Source organism: Mesoplodon densirostris, chromosome 15, assembly GCF_025265405.1.
Source record: "Mesoplodon densirostris isolate mMesDen1 chromosome 15, mMesDen1 primary haplotype, whole genome shotgun sequence".
Taxonomy (NCBI): domain Eukaryota; kingdom Metazoa; phylum Chordata; class Mammalia; order Artiodactyla; family Ziphiidae; genus Mesoplodon; species Mesoplodon densirostris.
Window position 1 is genome coordinate 18348519 of NC_082675.1, and position 19369 is coordinate 18367887.

At 46.6% G+C, this 19369-nt stretch overlaps 1 protein-coding gene across 4 annotated transcripts in view; it reads left to right on the top strand.

Moving 5' to 3' along the window:
- SVOP (SV2 related protein) overlaps positions 1-19369 on the top strand; it is an 85875-nt gene that overhangs the window by 19594 nt on the left and 46912 nt on the right. For all 4 annotated transcript variants that reach the window (XR_009534563.1, XM_060119699.1, XM_060119700.1 and 1 more), the window contains exons 2-6: positions 2781-2941; positions 5846-5931; positions 7693-7791; positions 11938-12009; positions 17260-17384. Coding sequence is in view for 3 of the 4 variants with exons in the window: in XM_060119699.1 (XP_059975682.1) it covers positions 2781-2941; positions 5846-5931; positions 7693-7791; positions 11938-12009; positions 17260-17384 (543 nt within the window). In the remaining variant the exon portion in view is untranslated. The remainder of the gene's footprint in view (positions 1-2780; positions 2942-5845; positions 5932-7692; positions 7792-11937; positions 12010-17259; positions 17385-19369) is intronic.

The following is a 19369-nucleotide window of genomic DNA, read 5'->3' on the forward strand; positions in this document are numbered from 1 at the left end:
GAGAGAGAGGCATGGACATATATACACTACCAAGCTAGTGGGAAGCAGCCGCATAACACAGGGAGATCAGCTCGGTGCTTTCTGACCGCCTGGGGGGTGGGATAGGGAGGGTGGGAGGGAGGGAGACGCAAGAGGGAAGGGATATGGGAACAGATGTATATGTATAACTGATTCACTTTGTTATAAAGCAGAAACTAATACACCATTGTGAAGCAATTATACTCCAATAAAGTTGTTAAATAAATAAATAAGAATTAAAAAAAAAAGATTTTGGATGGGGGGAATGGAGTAAATGGGGAGTAATGGAAGGGTTTGAATGGTATCCTGTCTTTGGCCAGAAACACAAGGTTTTGATCAGACAGACCTGGGGGTGAACCCTGGCTCCATGCCTTTTTAGCTCTGTGACCAGGGGTAAGTCCTGTGACTTTTGGGGCCTCAGTTTTCTTGTCTGTAAAATGGTGATAATAACACCAACCTCATAGAGCTGTCGTGCAGAACGAGTGCATGGAAAGCAACACCTAGAACGAGGCACAGATGCTGCTAGACGGTGGTGGGCGTGGTGGAGAGTGCAGTGGTGGTGGTGGATGGGATGGAGTGTTTGCTCCAAGCTTCAATCCCAGCCGATCTGCCTGCAAACCCTGTGCTCTACGCCCTGCTGCGTATTTCCAACCCAAGATGAGATTGACAGCTGGAGCTTTCCAAGCCCAGCCTTGCCATCAAATGGAGTTTCGGGTATTTACAAAATTGCCGTGATTTCATCTGTCTTTTCTCCAAATTCACAAGCAGGGAATGTTCCCCAGTCTTCTGGAATCTGAAGATTTACCCTTTCTATGCCAGAGTACCAGTTATTCTTGGTGAAATGTACGGAATAATGCAATAATTAATTGATGATGATGTTGATAGCAATATTTTTTACTTAGAAATTTCTCCATTTTTACCTTTTAAAAACGTGGCCCAGATTTGCCCTCCTCAGCCCTCCGCCCTTCATGCCCATGTCATCGCAGACTCCTTGTTTCAAAGCTCTGGGGGAAATGGGCATTACTCATTCCATATGACTCTCTCCTGGGAGGGTAGGGACTCATCTCTCCTGTTACTGCCGTCACCCTGAAACCCACCACAGGGCTGGCAGAGAGCAGGTGTTTTGTGTTTGGGGGTGAGGAAGTTGGAGGAGACACGTATTTTTGCCTCTGAGCCCAGATTAAGAAGTTGCTGCTCAGAGAAGTCAAGGCGTTTCCCAGAGTAACAAGAAGTAGCGCAGTGTGAAGGAATGTATTGTGTTGAGAGTGGAGTCCATGGAGTCTCAAACTCAGATGCCTACAGGGCCAGACAAAGGGGACAAAGTGCCGAGTGGAACACAGAGCAAGTGTAAAGATAAGTGGCAGGATGGGCTTCCCTGGTGGCGCAGTGGTTGAGAGTCCGCCTGCCGATGCAGGGGACACGGGTTCGTGCCCTGGTCTGGGAAGATCCCACATGCCGCGGAGCGGCTGGGCCCGTGAGCCATGGCTGCTGAGCCTGTGCATCCAGAGCCTGTGCTCCACAACAGGAGAGGCCACAACAGTGAGAGGCCTGTGTACCACAAAAAAAAAAAAGGTAAGTGGCAGGAGACTGTCAGGGCTGGAAGTTATTTGGAGAGGACGAGACTGTGGTCACCTGTGCATCGTGTGTCCCATCTACAGGGGATACACTGCCCTGGTCAGGCCACGTTGGTCCCTTATCAGAATGTGTGCCCCAGACGGCCAGATATTCTACTTTTTTTGTTGTTGTTGTTGGGGGTAGGAGTTTATTAATTCATTTATTTACTTTTGCTGTGTTGGGTCTTCTTTTCTGTGTGAGGGCCCTCTCCAGTTGTGGCAAGTGGGGGCCACTCTTCATTGCGCGGGCCCCTCACCATCGCGGCCTCTCCTGCTGCGGAGCACAGGCTCCAGACGCGCAGGCCCAGCAGCTGTGGCTCACAGGCCCAGTTGCTCCGCGGCACGTGGGATCCCCCCAGACCAGGGCCCGAACCCGTGTCCCCCGCACCAGCAGGCAGACTCTCAACCACTGCACCACCAGGGAAGCCCTCTACTTTTTTTTTTTTTTTTTTTGCGGTATGCGGGCCTCTCACTGTTGTGGCCTCCCCCGTTGCGGAGCACAGGCTCCGGACGCGCAGGCTCAGCGGCCATGGCCCATGGGCCCAGCCGCTCCGCAGCATATGGGATCCTCCCAGACCGGGGCACGAACCCGTATCCCCTGCATCGGCAGGCGGACTCTCAACCACTTGCGCCACCAGGGAGGCCCAGCCCTCTACTTTTGAAAGAGATGGGAATCTGGATTTTTATGTGAATTCTCCTAATTTTAAAACATTGGCATCCACTTTAAATTAAAAAAAAAAAACACTGTGTGGGCAACTTTTGGTGGGCATAATGTAACCCTTAGGTGACCAAATTGTTACTTCCATTAGATATAGATAGAGGAACGTAAATTCTGAAACACATGTACTTCCGACCAGTTTTTAGGTCTAGTGCAAGGATATCCTCATTCACATAACTTACCATGTGAACAGGGCTCCCCCTGGAGTTGTGCAGTGCCCAACCCGTCCAACTGTACTAGGCAGCCCTTAAAGTTGTTACCCTCCCCGCAGTCCAACTCAACAGAAATGCCCACCCCCACCTCTCTTCCACCCATTCAACTCTCTAGACCATAAGAGAAAGCTTGTCACCTGTCTTGGACACAACAGCTATACTGCAAGGCCACTGAGGAGGAGTTCTAGCCATCATGACCAGATTTGCTCTGTCCTCTAGGGTGGTGAAATTCCGTCGCACAGGCGAGAGTGCAAGGTCAGAGGACGACACGGCTTCGGGAGAGCATGAGGTCCAGATTGAAGGGGTCCGTGCAGGCCTAGAGGCTGTCGAGCTGGATGATGGGGCAGCTGTGCCTAAGGAGTTTGCCAATCCCACCGACGGTGAGGGGACCCTGCAGTTGGGGCATCGGCCCAGGCTACAGTCAGGGGCTCTGAGGCACCAGGGTTGCCTCTCCAGGTGGTATGCTCAGAGGGATCTTGTGAAGGGGCAGGTAGGAGGGCCTGGAGGCCAGGGGTGACACTGGAAGTGTGGGGCTGGACCTACATGGCTTTCTTCAGCAGGCAAGGTTATATCATAATCCCTGACAGTGAACAACATTGACTGACACTTGGCTGAGGATGGCAGCCACAATGATGATGATGATGATGATGGTGATAGAGATGATGATGATGATGATGAGATGGTGATGGTGATGGTGATGATGAGGGTGGTGGAGGTGGTGGTGGTGATGATGGTGATGATGAGATCGTGATGATGATGATGATGGTGATGGTGATGATGAGGGTGGTGGAGGTGGTGGTGGTGATGATGGTGATGATGAGATCGTGATGATGATGATGATGGTGATGGTGATGATGAGGGTGGTGGAGGTGGTGGTGGTGATGATGGTGATGATGAGATCGTGATGATGATGATGATGGTGATGATGAGATCGTGATGATGATGATGATGGTGATGGTGATGATGAGGGTGGTGGAGGTGGTGGTGGTGATGATGGTGATGAGATCGTGATGATGATGATGATGGTGATGGTGATGATGAGGGTGGTGGAGGTGGTGGTGATGATGGTGATGATGAGATCGTGATGATGATGATGATGGTGATGGTGATGATGAGGGTGGTGGAGGTGGTGGTGATGATGGTGATGATGAGATCGTGATGATGATGATGATGGTGATGGTGATGATGAGGGTGGTGGAGGTGGTGATGGTGATGGTGATGATGAGGGTGGTGGAGGTGGTGGTGGTGATGATGGTGATGAGATCGTGATGATGATGATGATGATGATGATGATGCTAGAGATGATGATGGTGCTGATGATAATGTAATGATGATGGTGGCAATGGTGATTGTGAAGATGACAGTAGTGATTAGAGCAGCAAACACAGGCTGAGGATTTACTCTGTGCCAGGCACTGTTCCAAGCACTTTACACATATTACCCATTTAATCTTCACAACAGTTCCCACTGGAAGTATTACGATTATGTTTCCCATTTTCCAGGAGAGGACACGGAAGTACAGAAGGTTAAGTATCTTGCCCAGGGTCACACGGCTAGAACTTAGCCAAGCTGGATTTACACCCAGGAAGTCTGGCCTCAGAGCCCACATTCCTACCCATGACCCTGTGCTCTTTCTGAATACAGATGGTCAAACAAGAGACTTGAAGCCGTGCTAGGGGACCTGGTCTCCCCTCACCACCTGATGATGCTGATGGATGAAAACATTCTATGCATTCCTGAAAGAGATTCCCAACAGGAGAGAGGATTAATGGCTTGAGCCCAAGGCCTGTTGTTGGCAGATCTAAGGAGGCAATGACTGGGGAGGAAGGAGAGGCAGAGGTTACAAGCAGTGGCTTCAGGCTCAGGCTGATCTGGGCTCAATTCCCAGATCTTCACTGTGCCAGCGACGTTAACAGTGGGCAAGTTCATGTCCTCCTCTGTAAAATGGGGCTAAGACTGAGCCTTAACTAGTATAGTTGTGACGGCAGTGCCTGACCCACAGGGAGCCCTCAATAAATACACCATTATATTATTACTATTACTGTTCTTATTATTGATGATGTTATAGGACTCACTCTGCTTTCTCCTCAGTATTTTTACTGAAGGAAACCAGACCCTGCTGGTGTGATAAACACCAGCTCCTACTTCTAAAGAAAATTATGATTGCTATAAGGGGCCCATGATTGAAATTCTAATAAGATGACAACTCCCAGCAGAGGCTGATGAGATCCTCAGAGGCCCCACAGGAAGGCCACCCAGCATGCTCCTTTAGTATTTTTATTTTTTAGTTAACTTTTTATTTTGGGCTTTTTTTTTTTTTTTTTTGGCCTTGCTGTGCAGAATGCGGGACCTTAGTTCCCCGACCAGAGATTGAACCTGTGCCCCCTGCATTGGGAGCGCAGAGTCTTAACCACTGGACTGTCAGGGAAGTCCCTGGATTATTTTAAATTTACAGAAAAGTTGCAAAGATAGCACAGAGAGTTCTCGTATACTCTTTTTTCTTTCTCAAAATCTTTTTTGTCTGTTATTTTTTCATATACTCTTCATGCAGCTTCCCCTAAATTTAACATCTTACTTAACCATGGCACACTTGTCAAAACTAGGAAATTAACACCGGTGCAATACTATCCAGGAAACTCCAGACTTCATTCAGATTTCACCAGTTTTCCCAGCAGTGCTGTTACAGGAACCAATCCAGCACACCACATTGTATTTAGTCTTTTCGTCTTTCTCAAAACACTTATGAGCTTCTAAATTATATCCTTATTTTTTTCTGAGTACAAATAATATGTGTTTATTTAGAAAGCATTCAGACATGATCAAAATGTATAAAAAAGTGAATGCTGACAGATAACCCTGTCGACAGTCTGTGGCCACTTAATCTTGCTTTCCGTGGTCCATCTTGCTTTGTTTTCTTAAAATTAACAATATACTGTATGCATCTTTCTATATCTGCCCATTTTTAAACAGATGGGTTGTATTTCATAATGTAGATATATAAACATTTAAATATAATATATAAAATAATTTAACCAATTTTCTGTTGATAGACATTCTGGGTTGTCCAATTTTTCCTTTTGTAGAAGAAATGTTGCATTGGACTTTGCAGCAAGATATACCTTCATGCTTGCTGGAAGGTTTTTCTAGGATAAGTCCTAGAAGCAGCATGCACTGCCTTTAAAGAGCTTGGCCAGGGACCCCCCAACCCCCACCCAGGCCCCACACACTAGGACAACTGCAAGATGCACTGACTCCTTCCTCCACCTCCCCCTTCTCCTTCCCAGATACTTTCATGGTGGAAGATGCGGTGGAAGCCATTGGTTTTGGAAAATTTCAATGGAAGCTCTCTGTTCTCACCGGCTTGGCTTGGGCAAGTATCTCTGGAGACAGTGACCTCACCTTCAGTTTCCAAGGAACACCTATGCTGCTCAACTGGCTTTCCGTGATCTACACGGAAGGACACAGCTCCTTCCACAAAGAGCCTTTGCTTGAATCAGCAGAGTTTGGGTTGAGTGACCCTGGGTGATAATGAAGGTCTGGGGGTTGGGGGCTGCGGAGGTTAGGTGTGGTTGACAATTGCCCTCAAGGAGAAGTTGAAGCTTCTGGTTAATTAAGTGGTTCTCAACCCTTTGAGACTCAGGGCTTCTATAAGATTCTGATGTCATCTGTGAGGCTCACCTTAGAAAAACATGCACAGATCAAAATGTGCCTTCGTTTTAAGGGGCTCATGATCCCTCATCAAACTCCCTTAATCTACCTAAAGCAAATATTGCATCTAGACCGTTAATACAATTGAAATTGATTTTTGTGACTAGTGCAAGACTGAGATTTAACTACGTAGTTTTCCAAACAGTCATCAATTTCCCCACATCATTTTTCCCACGAATTTGCAGAGCCGCCTTTATCATCCACCACATTCCCACGGCTACATGGGTTTGCTCCTTGACTCTCATTTCGGTGCCATTGCTCTGTCTGTTTAATCCAGTAAAGGAACCACTATATTTAATTACCAGGGCTTCCTAGTACATATATATATATATATATATATATATATATTTTTTTTTTTTTCTTTTTGTGGTATGTGGGCCTCTCACTGTTGTGGCCTCTCCCGTTGCGGAGCACAGGCTCTGGATGCGCAGGCTCCGGATGCGCAGGCTCAGCGGCCATGGCTCACGGGCCCAGCCGCTCCGCGGCATATGGGATCCTCCCAGACCGGGGCACGAACCCGTATCCCCTGCATCGGCAGGCGGACTCTCAACCACTGCGCCACCAGGGAGGCCCTCCTAGTATATTTTAATAATGTTAAAAGGTCACTCATTAACTATACTGACAATTCTACATGAACAATGACCAAAGAGAAACTAGTTTTTAATTGAGCTATAAGAGAAAAAGGTCATTGTCTCTCTACCTCTATAAAAATGTTTTTCTGATTTTCGAAATATGATATTTTACCACTTCATTCGGGGAGTGCCCCTAAGTTTTTTCAAACACGGGAGAACACACACACACAAAGAATGTTGAATGTCTAGTTGTCAATTCCTGCGTGGCACCACACTGTTTTAACTACTGGAGCTTTCAGTGTGTGTTTGTTTTTTTTTTGTTTTTTGTTTTTTTTTTTTTTGCTGTACGCGGGCCTCTCACTGCTGTGGCCTCTCCCGCTGCGGAGCACAGGCTCCGGACACACAGGCTCCGCGGCCATGGCTCGCGGGCCCAGCCGCTCCGCGGCATGTGGGATCCTCCGGGATCGGGGCACGAACCCGTGTCCCCTGCATCGGCAGGCGGACTCTCAACCACTGCGCCACCAGGGAGGCCCTCAGTGTGTTTTTTAAATTTAATTTATCTATTGTATTTTTGACCGCTCTGCAGCGGCATGCCGGATCGGCATCCAGGATCTTACTTCCCCGCCCTGGTCAAACCCGTGCCCCCTGCATTGGGAGGGTGGAGTCTTAACCACTGGACCTCCAGGGAAGTCCCAACTTTCAGTGTGTTTTGATGTACGATAGGGCACTCAGCAGAAGGTAGAAGAGGGATTTTTGTACACACTTGCTTGGGGTCGTGGACTTGGTGAGGGGCCAGCCATCCCCGGCCCGGGCAGCATCCTGGCCTCATGATGTTTGCTTGCTCCCTGCAGATGGCGGACGCCATGGAGATGATGATCCTGAGCATCCTTGCGCCGCAGCTACACTGCGAGTGGCGGCTGCCCAGCTGGCAGGTGGCGTTGCTGACCTCGGTAGGCAGCCCAGCAGCTCTTTCCTGTTGTGCACATTTCTGGTCCCCCGGGGCGGGGGGTTCTGTAGGATGTCCCCCTCCTCCTTCTGCTGCCAAGGACTCAGCAGAAAAGACTTAAACCCTGAATGGAAACACCATTACCTCAGATTCCTCCTCCCTTCTCCATCTCACGTGTCCTGGCAGCTTTGCAGCCAACTCTAACCTCTCCTGGGGGTTCCAACTACGTGGGGGCCCCAGATATCCTGCTCAATTGCTAGGAAGCTGGAACGCCCCTGATCATATTACTTAAACCTTATAAGCCTCACTCTTCCAAAAAGGAGATGCCAGTTCCTCCCACATGAGGGTGACTTGAGGATTGGAAACGACATAGTACATGTTCAATAAATCATAAGAGCTGCTGCTCCCTGGAACTAAGGCTTGGAGGAGCATGTGTCAGACGCTTAATTTTTGTCAAGAGATAGTTCAACGGCAATCTTCTAAAAGGGAGGGGAATGGCCAGGCTGGATAAGAGGATAAAAATAATGATACCCACAAAAGCTAATGTTTATTGAGCATTTACAGTGCAAATGGCTTTATATACACTGTATACAATATATGTGCAATATACATTGTGCTTTTTAATTCACACAGCGCTATGAGGTAGGTACTATTATGAGCTGAGGAAGATGAGTGCAGAGAGGTTAAGTCACTCACAAAAGGTCACACAGCCTAGCTAGTGGCAGAGTCATTGCTGACTAGGAATGCCTCCCAGAATGCTGTTTTTCTATGGACAACTGTTCTAGAATGGCCTGAGTGCCTTTGGCCTTTGGCAACAAGGCAATAAGGAACTTCATAAGCACATACATCTGGATTTTTGTGGTTTAGTTACCTTGAGATGTGTGACCTTGAATGAGACACTTTCGGCTCTATTTCATCATCTGCAAAATGGGGGTGATAACGCCTGTTTGACTTCGGATGGTCAACAAAATCCCTAGAGTGCCTAGCACATCGTAGAGGTCGGGTAAATGATACTTCTTTCTTATATTCCTCATTCTCACTAATACCTCCTAAGGAATAATCACAGGTCTGTGTTTTTGTGATGCGAGGCCTTTTTGATCCCTTGTCATTGGTTCCTAACAGCCACCATTTATCAACGAGCACTTATATGCCAGCATCTGTGCTAGGGGTTTTCCATGCTTTACCTCTTTAACCCTCTCAACCTATGAAAGAGGTGCTGTTATTACTCCTCCCATTTCTACAGATGAGGACACTAAGTCTCAGATAGGTGCGATGACTTGCCCAAACTCACACAGCCTATCAGAGGCAGAGGCAGGATTGAAATCAAGGCCAGGCAGACTCAGAGCCCCTGACCCCAGCTTACTGCCCTGGATCACTTTCCTATGGTATCAGGTTTGGACTCATGGGCTAGTAAAGCAGTGAAGCTCCATGGCCAAGTTTTCTGCAGAAAAGTTAGGGCACTGCAGGAGCTGCTTCAGCTGCATAAAGTACATAAGAAGGATGAGACTGACCATCGTTGCTGTCACAGGCAATACTGTGTGAGATTACTGTAATTACTGTGATACATAACCAGTACTCTGCGGTTCCTACGTCTCCCTTGGGAAAGTGAGAATGGGGGAAAACGGGTGTTTACAGGGATGCTTGACTCTCGGGATGTAAGGATATCATTTAGCACATGACTAAGGCCACACTTACCCCAAGACAGTAATCATCAAACACTTTTGCTCTCGCTAATCTAGAAAAGAATTGTGTAAAAACTATGCAGCCCCCAGGAGTCTCACAAGTTTTTAAAATTATAGTTGCAGCTTATATAATTTCTGGAGTATTGAAATATTAAAAGTTCAAGTAAAATTTTCATATCACTCTTTTCATTTTTAATTTTTTTAAATTTTATTTATTTATTTATCTATTTATTTATTTTTGGCTGCGTCAGGTCTCTGTTGCTGCGCGTGGGCTTTTTCTAGTTGCGGCGAGCGGGGGCTACTCATTGTTGTGGTGTGTGGGCTTCTCATTGCGGTGGCTTCTCTTGTTGCGGAGTATGGCTCTAGGCGCAGGTTTCAGTAGTTGTGGCTCAGGGGCTCTAGAGCACAGGCTCAGTAGCACACGAGCTTAGCTGTTTGGCATCATGTGGGATCTTCCCAGACCAGGGCTCAAACCCATGTCCCCTGCACTGGCTGGCAGATTCTTAACCACTGCGCCACCAGGGGAGTCCCATATCACTCTTTTTAATGTGTCCAATGGAATTGAAATATTTATCTGCTACCCACCATCACCTGTGTAAAAATACCATGAATAAGCTCTTCAGAAGAATTTGGAAATTTTGCATTGTCTTGTTTTCTTCTTGAACTGGTATTTTCATTCCATTTCTCCATATAATTTTATCTTAATGTAATGTTTTATTATGCTTGAAAGTACTTCATTTGTCACCCTATCATAGTTTTTGTGACATTTTAAGTTATTGTTTTTAATTTTCTGAGATCATAAGACTCTGAGTCTTAAAATTTTTCTCCGGCAGTAAGTTATCATGATAATTTTTAGTAATAAACAGCAGATCAAAACAAGATATAATTAATTTTGATAAATAATTGCTAAACATAAGTCACTTTATCAGGAACACACCTCTTCATGAGGGCTACAGAGTGTTTCCCAATTATGTCATGCATTCTTGAATCATTACTTATTGCTAAAATGAGACAGGGTTCAGCCACTGTGCTACTCCTACTTTTCATATTTATTGAATGGCTACAAATATGAAAGGCTTTGTTCACATATAAAAACTTTGTGGGGAGGGAACTGAAGGAGTTCTGTAATAACTCAATGAACTAATGCCACTTGATGTTTTTCAACAACTTCCATGTTTCATGCTGAAGAGCACACAGCAGTCGTTTATGAAAAATCAGTTTTAGTGAATCTCATCTGCTGACAGCTTGATGAGGCTCTCCTGCAATTTTGTTAAAAATAATAAAATGGAATTGGAATCAAGATGACTTGCGAAAGGATTTGTAACTGTGTCATTGGTGTTCTTCTGGAGGCATCCTGGAGGGTTTAACCTCAAAGCAATGTGCTGTGAGGTGCATTGGGAGGATGTGGTAGGGAGAAGTGGGGGAGGGGTGGTTGAGAAAGGGAGGAGGGAACTGGTGAGACCCCTAACCTGTTCTCAGGAAAGAATCTCTATGGAAGTTGAGGACTTGGAAATAAATTCCTTTAAAACTCTCCAAATCTGCTTCTCCCTTGGAACACCTCTGTGTAGCCGGTTTGGAGCCCGCTGCTCTAGACCATGCCTGGAGGAATGCTTTTGGGTTCAGACCACACTAAGCAGTGCCATTCCCGTCTCTGGGCCTCAGTGGCCTTATATGTAAACTGGGGATAATAATAGTACCCCCTCCTTAGGGCTGCTGTGAGAATTAGGTAAGACATATGTAAAAAGCATTCAGTGTGGTGTCTGACACTTGGTGAATGCTCCGGAAAGGACAGAGCAGTGAAGAGTGCTCTAGTCGGCCTGCTTGGGTTTAAGACCTGTCTCTACCCTCTCCTCCCTGGGATAAGAGCAGGTTTCTTAAAACTTCTAAGCTTCAAGCTACCCATCTATAAAATGGGTATGAGCATTTATAACTCATCTGCTCTGATCAAGGGTTAACAATGGAACAAGGACTTTGCCCAGAACACAGTGAGCACTCCATGGTTGCTGTCTCTTGCTAATGGCTTACAACTCCCATCCTAACTTCCTGTCTCCTGTTTTCATATCCTCCAAATTCTACATTGCAACCTTTAACATTTTTTTAGCCATGAAACATTTCTTGGGTTTGGTGAGAAATTGGTAAAATACGAGCTCTGCAGCCATGCAGCCTGATTCCAGGCCGGGCTGCATCACTTACACTTGTGTGACCCTGGCCATGTGACCTCCCCTCTCTGAGTCTCTGTTTCCTCATCTGTGAAATGGGGATAATAATAGCACCCGCCCCCTAGGATTGCTGTGAGGCTTAAACAGTAACATGAAGCATGTAGACTAGTATTTGCATCTTAACACGATCTCAGTAAAGCTTGCTTCATTGTTATTACAGGAGTGTGACGTCACACGTTCAATTTGGTGTTCCCTTTCTCCACAATGCTCCGTGTCATTATCTAACAGAAACTGTCTTTGCCCACACAGGTGGTCTTTGTCGGCATGATGTCCAGTTCTACCCTCTGGGGAAACATCTCAGACCAGTATGGCAGGAAAACAGTAAGGCAACTTCTCCTAAGCTCGTGTCCTCTGGGTTATCTTTGTGATGGCATTGACAGAGGAGCAAAACATGCGCTGACTGAGCATTTGGTGGGGGTCTAATTAATTCAGAGATACACTGAAGGGCAAAGAGAAGACGTTGCTCTGAGGCTATGGACTCTTGAAATCACACATGCCTAGTGGGGCCCAAGGATGTGCATTTCAGAACGTAGAAGATGCTGGTGGTGCCCACCCCCATCCCCTTGGCGCTCAATCCGTCTGTGCCTCAGTTTCCTCATCTGTAAATGGTATAATAATAGTCTTCCCCATAGGGCTGTTACGGGGAGTAAATGACCCATGTGACAGAAAGCTCTTGACACAGAGGAAATGTTTCTTCAATTTCCATTATCCTTCCTATTTGCCAAGCTCACGGTGCCAATAAATGGCAAGGCCAGTGTTAAAATGCAGGTGCCTCTAGCTCCAGAGTTCACATCCTTCACCTTGACCTTGGCTGCTGGGAGACATCACTGAATGATTCCCTGGAATTCAGTTGATTAGTTGAACATTCATCCACCCCGCCTGCAGAGGGTTCCTCCAGCTCTCCTGAGCAGCTTACTAAATACCACACCCAACACAAAGCTGGCGTGACCGGAGAGAGAGAGAGAAAGTGCCACCAGATTGTAGAGCCTCCTTCTCCCCAGCATGGAATTCTGGCCCAACCTCATGGAGGATGGATCCGGCTCTAATTATAAAGCTTCCCCAGAACTCCTCCAGGACCAGCAGGCGAGCCAGACAGCTGGCGAGCCTTGGCAAGCTCGGAGAACCTCCTCTTAGCTCCTTGATCTGCCTTGGCTCAGCTGGGAGGTTTCTGTGAGGGCGTCTGCTGCGTGACTTTGCAGGAGAATCACATATGGGGTTAGGACTCGGTGGAACCCTTCTTTTTTTTTTTTTTTTTTTTTTTTTTTTTTTGCGGTACGTGGGCCTCTCACTGTTGTGGCCTCTCCCGTTGCGGAGTGCAGGCTCAACGGCCAAGGCCTCTCCGCGGCATGTGGGATCTTCCCGGACCGGGGCACGAACCTGTGTCCCCTGCATCGGCAGGCGGACTCTCAACCACTGCACCACCAGGGAAGCCCCTGGCTCCAGTTTTGACTCTGCTGATCCTGAACAAATCACTCAACTCCGTCGGCCCTCAACGTGCTGATTTATAAAGTGGACATGAACATAACGTCTTTCCACAGGCCACTGTGAGGATCCAGTGTAATGATGGGCTGCGATTTAAGAAATGCAAATGAAAGTTCCATGAAGTCAGAGACTCTGGTTGTCGTGTGGCCTGCCCTAGCCCAGGACAAAGCCAAGTGCTTAGCAAACAGTAGGCTATCAATATGTGCAGAGCAAATGGATGAATGAATGAATAATGTATATTAGGACCTCAACTGCCAGGCACACAACAGGTGCTCAATACATGTAGAGTGAACAAATGAGTGAATGAATGAATGATATATTTCAGTACCTCTGGTGCTGGGCACACAGCAGGTGTTCGATACCTGTGTACTGAATGAATGAATAATATATATCAGTATCTCTAAGTGTCTGGCATACTGCAGTCACTCAATACATGCTTATTGTTGAATGAATAACTGAATCAGCAAATTAATGAATGTATACTATCTATCCATCTATCTCTAGAGCCTGGTATACAGAGGATGCTTAATAAATATGGAAGGAAGAAAGGAAGTGAGGGAGGGAGGAAGGGAGGGAGGGGTAACAATCTAAAAGGCAGAACAGATGTTAGGTAGAATGACAACTGTAGTTAATGAGAAGCCCAAAGGACATTTCTGCAGAGTCCCCAAGCAGTGCTTAGATGGGGCTTGTTGGCACTGCCGGTGCCTTTGCAATAGCTATAACAGTACTTCCAAATGGTTGCTGAGTCCTCATTTTCTGGGCAGCTGGAAAGCCCTGGCATAGGCGGGCAAATGCAGAGCCAGCTGCACTCTTCTATGACCTGACAGGATAGATCAGCCTGCTTGTCTTTGCTGCCTGGCATGGGGGCACCCAGTGACCTCACTGGGATAGCACAGTTGCCAGGCAGCCCCGTGAGAGAGGCTTAGCTGCCATGTGCCACTCTGGGTGCCCTCCTCTCTCCCCTCTCCTCCTCTCCTGCTGTTTTCCTTCTGTTCTTTTATTTTCTCTGCTGCTAATGATGTCTTGTTACTGATTCAAGGCTCGTTGGGTTCCAAGGAAGAAAATCCCTATTAAGTTAGCTTAAGCCAAAAGAAAGGAACCAAGTATATGTGTGGCAGGTACCAATATCATAGCACTGGGTTTAGGGGAACAGAAAGGTTGCTTTATTATTTATTAATTATTATTGTTATTCATTATTACAATAGATCCAGGTTTTCCTGGACTTTAATAATTCCTGCTCCACCTGTTCTCTTATATACTTAATATCTTTCTTTATACCAACATTTTTTAAAATCCTTAAATGCATATTTTTTGAAAAGGAAACTTGATAGAGAGTCTTAAATGGGGAATCAATAGCAATTGCACTAAATAGGAAGTATCTGCAAAAATAAATACAAAGAAAACAATGTTATAAAATTCTAGCTGGGGGACTTCCCTGGTGGCGCAGTGGTTAAGAATCTGCCTGCCAATGCAGGGGACACGGGTTCAAGCTCTGGTCCGGGAAGATCCCACATGGTGCGGAGCAACTAAGCCCCTGAGCCACAACTACTGAGCCTGTGCTCTAGAGCCCGCGAGCCACAACTACTGAGCCCTTGCACCACAACTATTGAAACCTAGAGCCCGTGCTCCGCAATAAGAGAAGCCACCGCAATAAGAAGCCCGCGCACCGCAACGAAGAGTAGCCCCTGCTCGCGTCAACTAGAGAAAGCCCGCACGCAGCAACGAAGACCCAACACAGCCCAAAATAAATTAATTAATTAATTTAAAAAACAATTCTAGCTGGTATGGTTGCCCCACTGCCCTCTCTGTTTAAGTGAGACATTAGCAGATGTTTAAAAAGGTGTTAAAGACAGACCAGTAGGGACTTCCCTGGTGGCGCAGTGGTTAAGAATCCACCTGCCAATGCAGGGAACACAGGTTCAAGCTCTGGTCCGGGAAGATCCCACATGCCGTAGAACAACTAAGCCCATGAGCCACAACTACTGAAGCCTGCGCGAATAGAGCCCTTGCTCCGCACAAGAGAAGCCACCGCAGTGAGAAGCCCGCGCACCACAGCGAAGAGTAGCCCCCGCTCGCCACAACTAGAGAAAGCCGGTGGGCAGCAACGAAGACCCAATGTAGCCAAAAATCAATCAATTAATTAATTAATTTAGAAAAAACAGACAGACCAGCACCACATGGATACTTCCTCTTGGGCGTAATCAGACAATGGTTAAGTGAAGGTTAAAAGGAAAAGGAGATCGCCTGCTTGCAAGGTGATGCAAAGTTATTTAAAACATTCTTCCACCTAAAATCGTTTTCCAAAAGACCTGAAATCATCTGGTAGACCTCCAGATTCCCTCTCTAGTCCCCTTTAATTCATTTTCATTTTAAAGCTAAAATGAGTATGTCTCACACCTCCTCCCTGAAGCATGGGGGTATGGCAGAAGGGTGAACTCAATCCTACAGATGCAGGACGAGTGCTGCAGAGGGAGGTCTGCTCGGACCTCATGTGTCAGGTCTAAGATTCATGTTAAGTTTGCATTCTACTCCATAATACATTTGGTGTTGGTTGTGTTATAAAAACTCTATTTTAAATTACATTCACCCTTAATCTTTTCTCAGTCTCTAAGGGTAATTGACATTCCAGGAATATGTACCAGGTTTGTTCTGCAGTATTGTGTTCCTAGGTGGTTTTCAACCCCATCAAATACAATGTCTTTTTTTTTTTTTTTTTTTTTTTGGCTGCACCATGCAGCTTGCGGGATCTTAGTTCCCTGACCAGGGATCAAACGCGGGGCATGGCAGTGAAAGCACTGGGTCCTAACCACTGGACCGCCAGGGAATTCCCTACAGTGTCCCCTTTATTTAAAAAAATTATAAAATTTTTAATAGTGCCCCTAATAATCCAGAAATAATTTCAAAGATAAAATAACCTAGCCACTTACACAGTTTTAAAAAAGAAGTCAGGGACTTCCCTGGTGGTCCAGTGGTTGGGACTTCATGCTTTCACTGCCAGAGGCTGGGGTCCAATCCTTGGCCAGAGAACTAAGATCCCGCAAGCCTCGCGGCGCGGCCAAAAAAAATTAAATAAAAATAATAAAAAAGAAGTCAGTTATAATGCTCTAACTATGACACAAGAGAGAAAATTTTTAAAGGAGGTAATTAATAAATTTACTTGCAATATGCAAATATTCACACACAACTCTGCCTAGATCCTAAGAGGAAGTAGTTACTATTTGCCCCAATTATAAATAAGTTTGGATTTAATGAAATCTTGTCAATGCTTTTTCTTTATATCTGACGTTTTGAAATAAGATTCAGATCAATCTATTCATAGATACACATAGAAGCCCTATGAATGCAGACAGATGCTGAAGTGTTCCCTCAGTCACTCAACTATCACACGCAGCGTTGCCATTGGCAACATGGTTTTCTGAAATGATGAACCTTTTTTTTTTCTTTTTGCGGTATGCGGGCCTCTCACTGTTGTGGCGTCTCCCGTTGCGGAGGCTCCGGACGCGCAGGCCCAGCGGCCATGGCTCACAGGCCCAGCCACTCCGCGGCATGTGGGATCCTCCCGGACCGGGGCACGAACCCGTATCCCCTGCATCGGCAGGCGGACTCTCAACCACTGCGCCACCAGGGAAGCCCTGAACCATTTTGTAAAATTCTGGATAAAGCAAAGTGTATCCTCCTTTGATTGACCTAGAAGTTTCATTCCTGAAAAAATACTTGACCCACCTTCCAAAATCCTGTTTATATGTTAACTAGAGTGGAGATCTAGGCGCTGATAACCATAAACAGTTTTCAGCTGCACGATGGTCAGGTGGGAAGTTTGATTCAAGCTGGTGCAGGACACAGGATAAGTCTTTATTAGGTCTCGCGCTGTGAGACATCTAACATCTCTGGGATGTATCTGTTAAATGCCAATCATTGGGACAACCAAGAATGACCCACAGTTTTCCCCCACACCTACACAGAGAACCCCGGGCATCCCCTTGGCTGTGTGGATCACCCTTTACCATGACCCTATTGGTGACTTTGAACATGTGCAGGGGACATGTGACCTGGAGATGCTGAGAAGCTCTGTGTCTTCCTTCTCCGCAGGGGCTGAAGATCAGTGTGCTCTGGACCCTGTACTATGGCATCCTCAGTGCTTTCGCGCCCGTGTACAGCTGGATCCTGGTGCTCCGGGGCCTGGTGGGCTTCGGGATCGGAGGGGTCCCCCAGTCGTAAGTAAAGACCCAGCTCTGGCCACCCAGCCAGGCAGCCAGTCAACTATGTTCATGGCCTCAGAGGGATGCAAAGATGGTACATACACTAGGGCTTCTGGTATCCAGGGGCTCCGATGGAGCCAGAGAATAGTGTCATTGTCAGTATTATAATGATTACCAACAGCAAAAGCAACACGGTAGCTGGAAGGTCGTAGATGTGAAATGATAATAAAGATAATAGAGCTAGCATTGATTGGACGTTTCTCTTTGACACAGCACAGCAGCCCCAGAAGATGTTGGGGGGGGCGTGTTGAATTAGTGCAGTCTCCACTTTACAGCTGAGAAAACTGAGTCTCAGCGGGTGAAATCATTTGCCCAAGTCACACAGGCTGCAGGTGGAACTAAGAACCTGAGTCTGTCCGCCTGTAACATCTGTGCCCTTAACTACGCTGCATGCTGCCTCTTACCCTCTTCTAACCTAACCAGGAGGCAGGGGATGGGGCTAATTATCTGTTAAGTTATGTGTTATTTTGTTGTTGCTGTTGTTAAGATGCTGAGAGTAGTCAGATTGTAGGAAGAAGTCACTGTCTCCTGGGACACTGGGGAATCCTGAAGCAGAGGTTGGCAGGTGGTGGCAGGTGGGCCGAATCTGACCTGCTGACTGGGTCTCTAAATAAAGTTTTATTGGAACACAGCCGCACCATACATTTATGTATTATCTACACCTGTTTTAATGCTACAGCAACAGAGTTGAGTTGTCTCAGTAGAGACTATATGGCCTGCAAACCTGACATATTTACTATTCAGCCCTTCATAGAAAAAGTGTGTTTAGGAATCCTCTGGCGGTCCAGTGGTTAGGACTCTGCACTTTCACTGCCGAGGGCCTGGGTTCCATCCCTAGTTGGGGAACTAAGATCCTGAAAGCGGCAGTGTGGCCAAAAAAAAAAAGAAGTGTGTTGACCCCACTCTCAAGGATGATGATTAATAGCCAATATTTAGTGTTTATTAAGGAGCAGGTGCTGTTGTAAACAGTTTGTCCAGATTGTCTCATTTAATCCCCCAAATTTCCCTATGAGGTAGATTCTATTATTAACCCCATTTTACAGATAAAGAAACTGAGGCACAGAGAGGTAAAGTAACTTGCCCCAGGTGACACAGCTACAAGAGGCAGAGTTGGAATCTGAACCCACTCCCTCTAACTCCAGAGCCTGGGCTCTAACCGTTGCATTTTACTGCCCTGCTATGAAGGATTAAAAGGATTTGGAAAGACCCAGAGGAGACTGGGGAAGATGTAGGGTATCTCATAGGAAGGGAATTTCATGAAAAGAGGAAGCTGTAGCTGAGTCTGAGGAGGGCTAATGGTCCAGTTCAGGTAGCTTGTTAGGCTGAGATACATGAGAATTGAAAACTGAGATGGGACAGGTAGACCAGGGCAAGCTTATTAAAGGTCTTGAATCCCAGGCCAAAGGGATTGTCTGTAGACAGTGGGGAGCCACTGAAAGTTCTTGAGCAGGAGAGGTACTTTAAAAGTATTAATCTGGCAGTGGTGGGTTGGACAGGTTGGAGGTAAGGAACCCTACTGCAATAATTGAGGAAAATTTTGCACAAGGACCAGGTGGTTCCTTTCTAGTTTATTCATTCATTCAACCAATATTTCTTGGGCTCCTGCTATGACGTGGGACAGTGCTACGTCCTGGGGGTACAGCAGTGAGCCATACAGGCACGGTCCCTGTTACAGGCTGGCATCCTGGGAAACAGACTGAGATAGAGATTTGTGTGGAAGAGGGGACCAGGATCAACACCTGTAAGGGAGTGAGAAAAACGGGGACGGGCAGAGGGAGAAGCCGAGTGGCAATGCGATTGTAACAGCTGATGGGGGCCTCAGCCAATCCTGTAGGGGTTCGGAAGCTGGGATGGCTTTTTAGGGTTGTTCCAAATTGAGGCATGGGGGCTGGGCCTTTGTATCAGCCACCTTGGATGTGGGCTGTCCGCAAGGAGGGAAC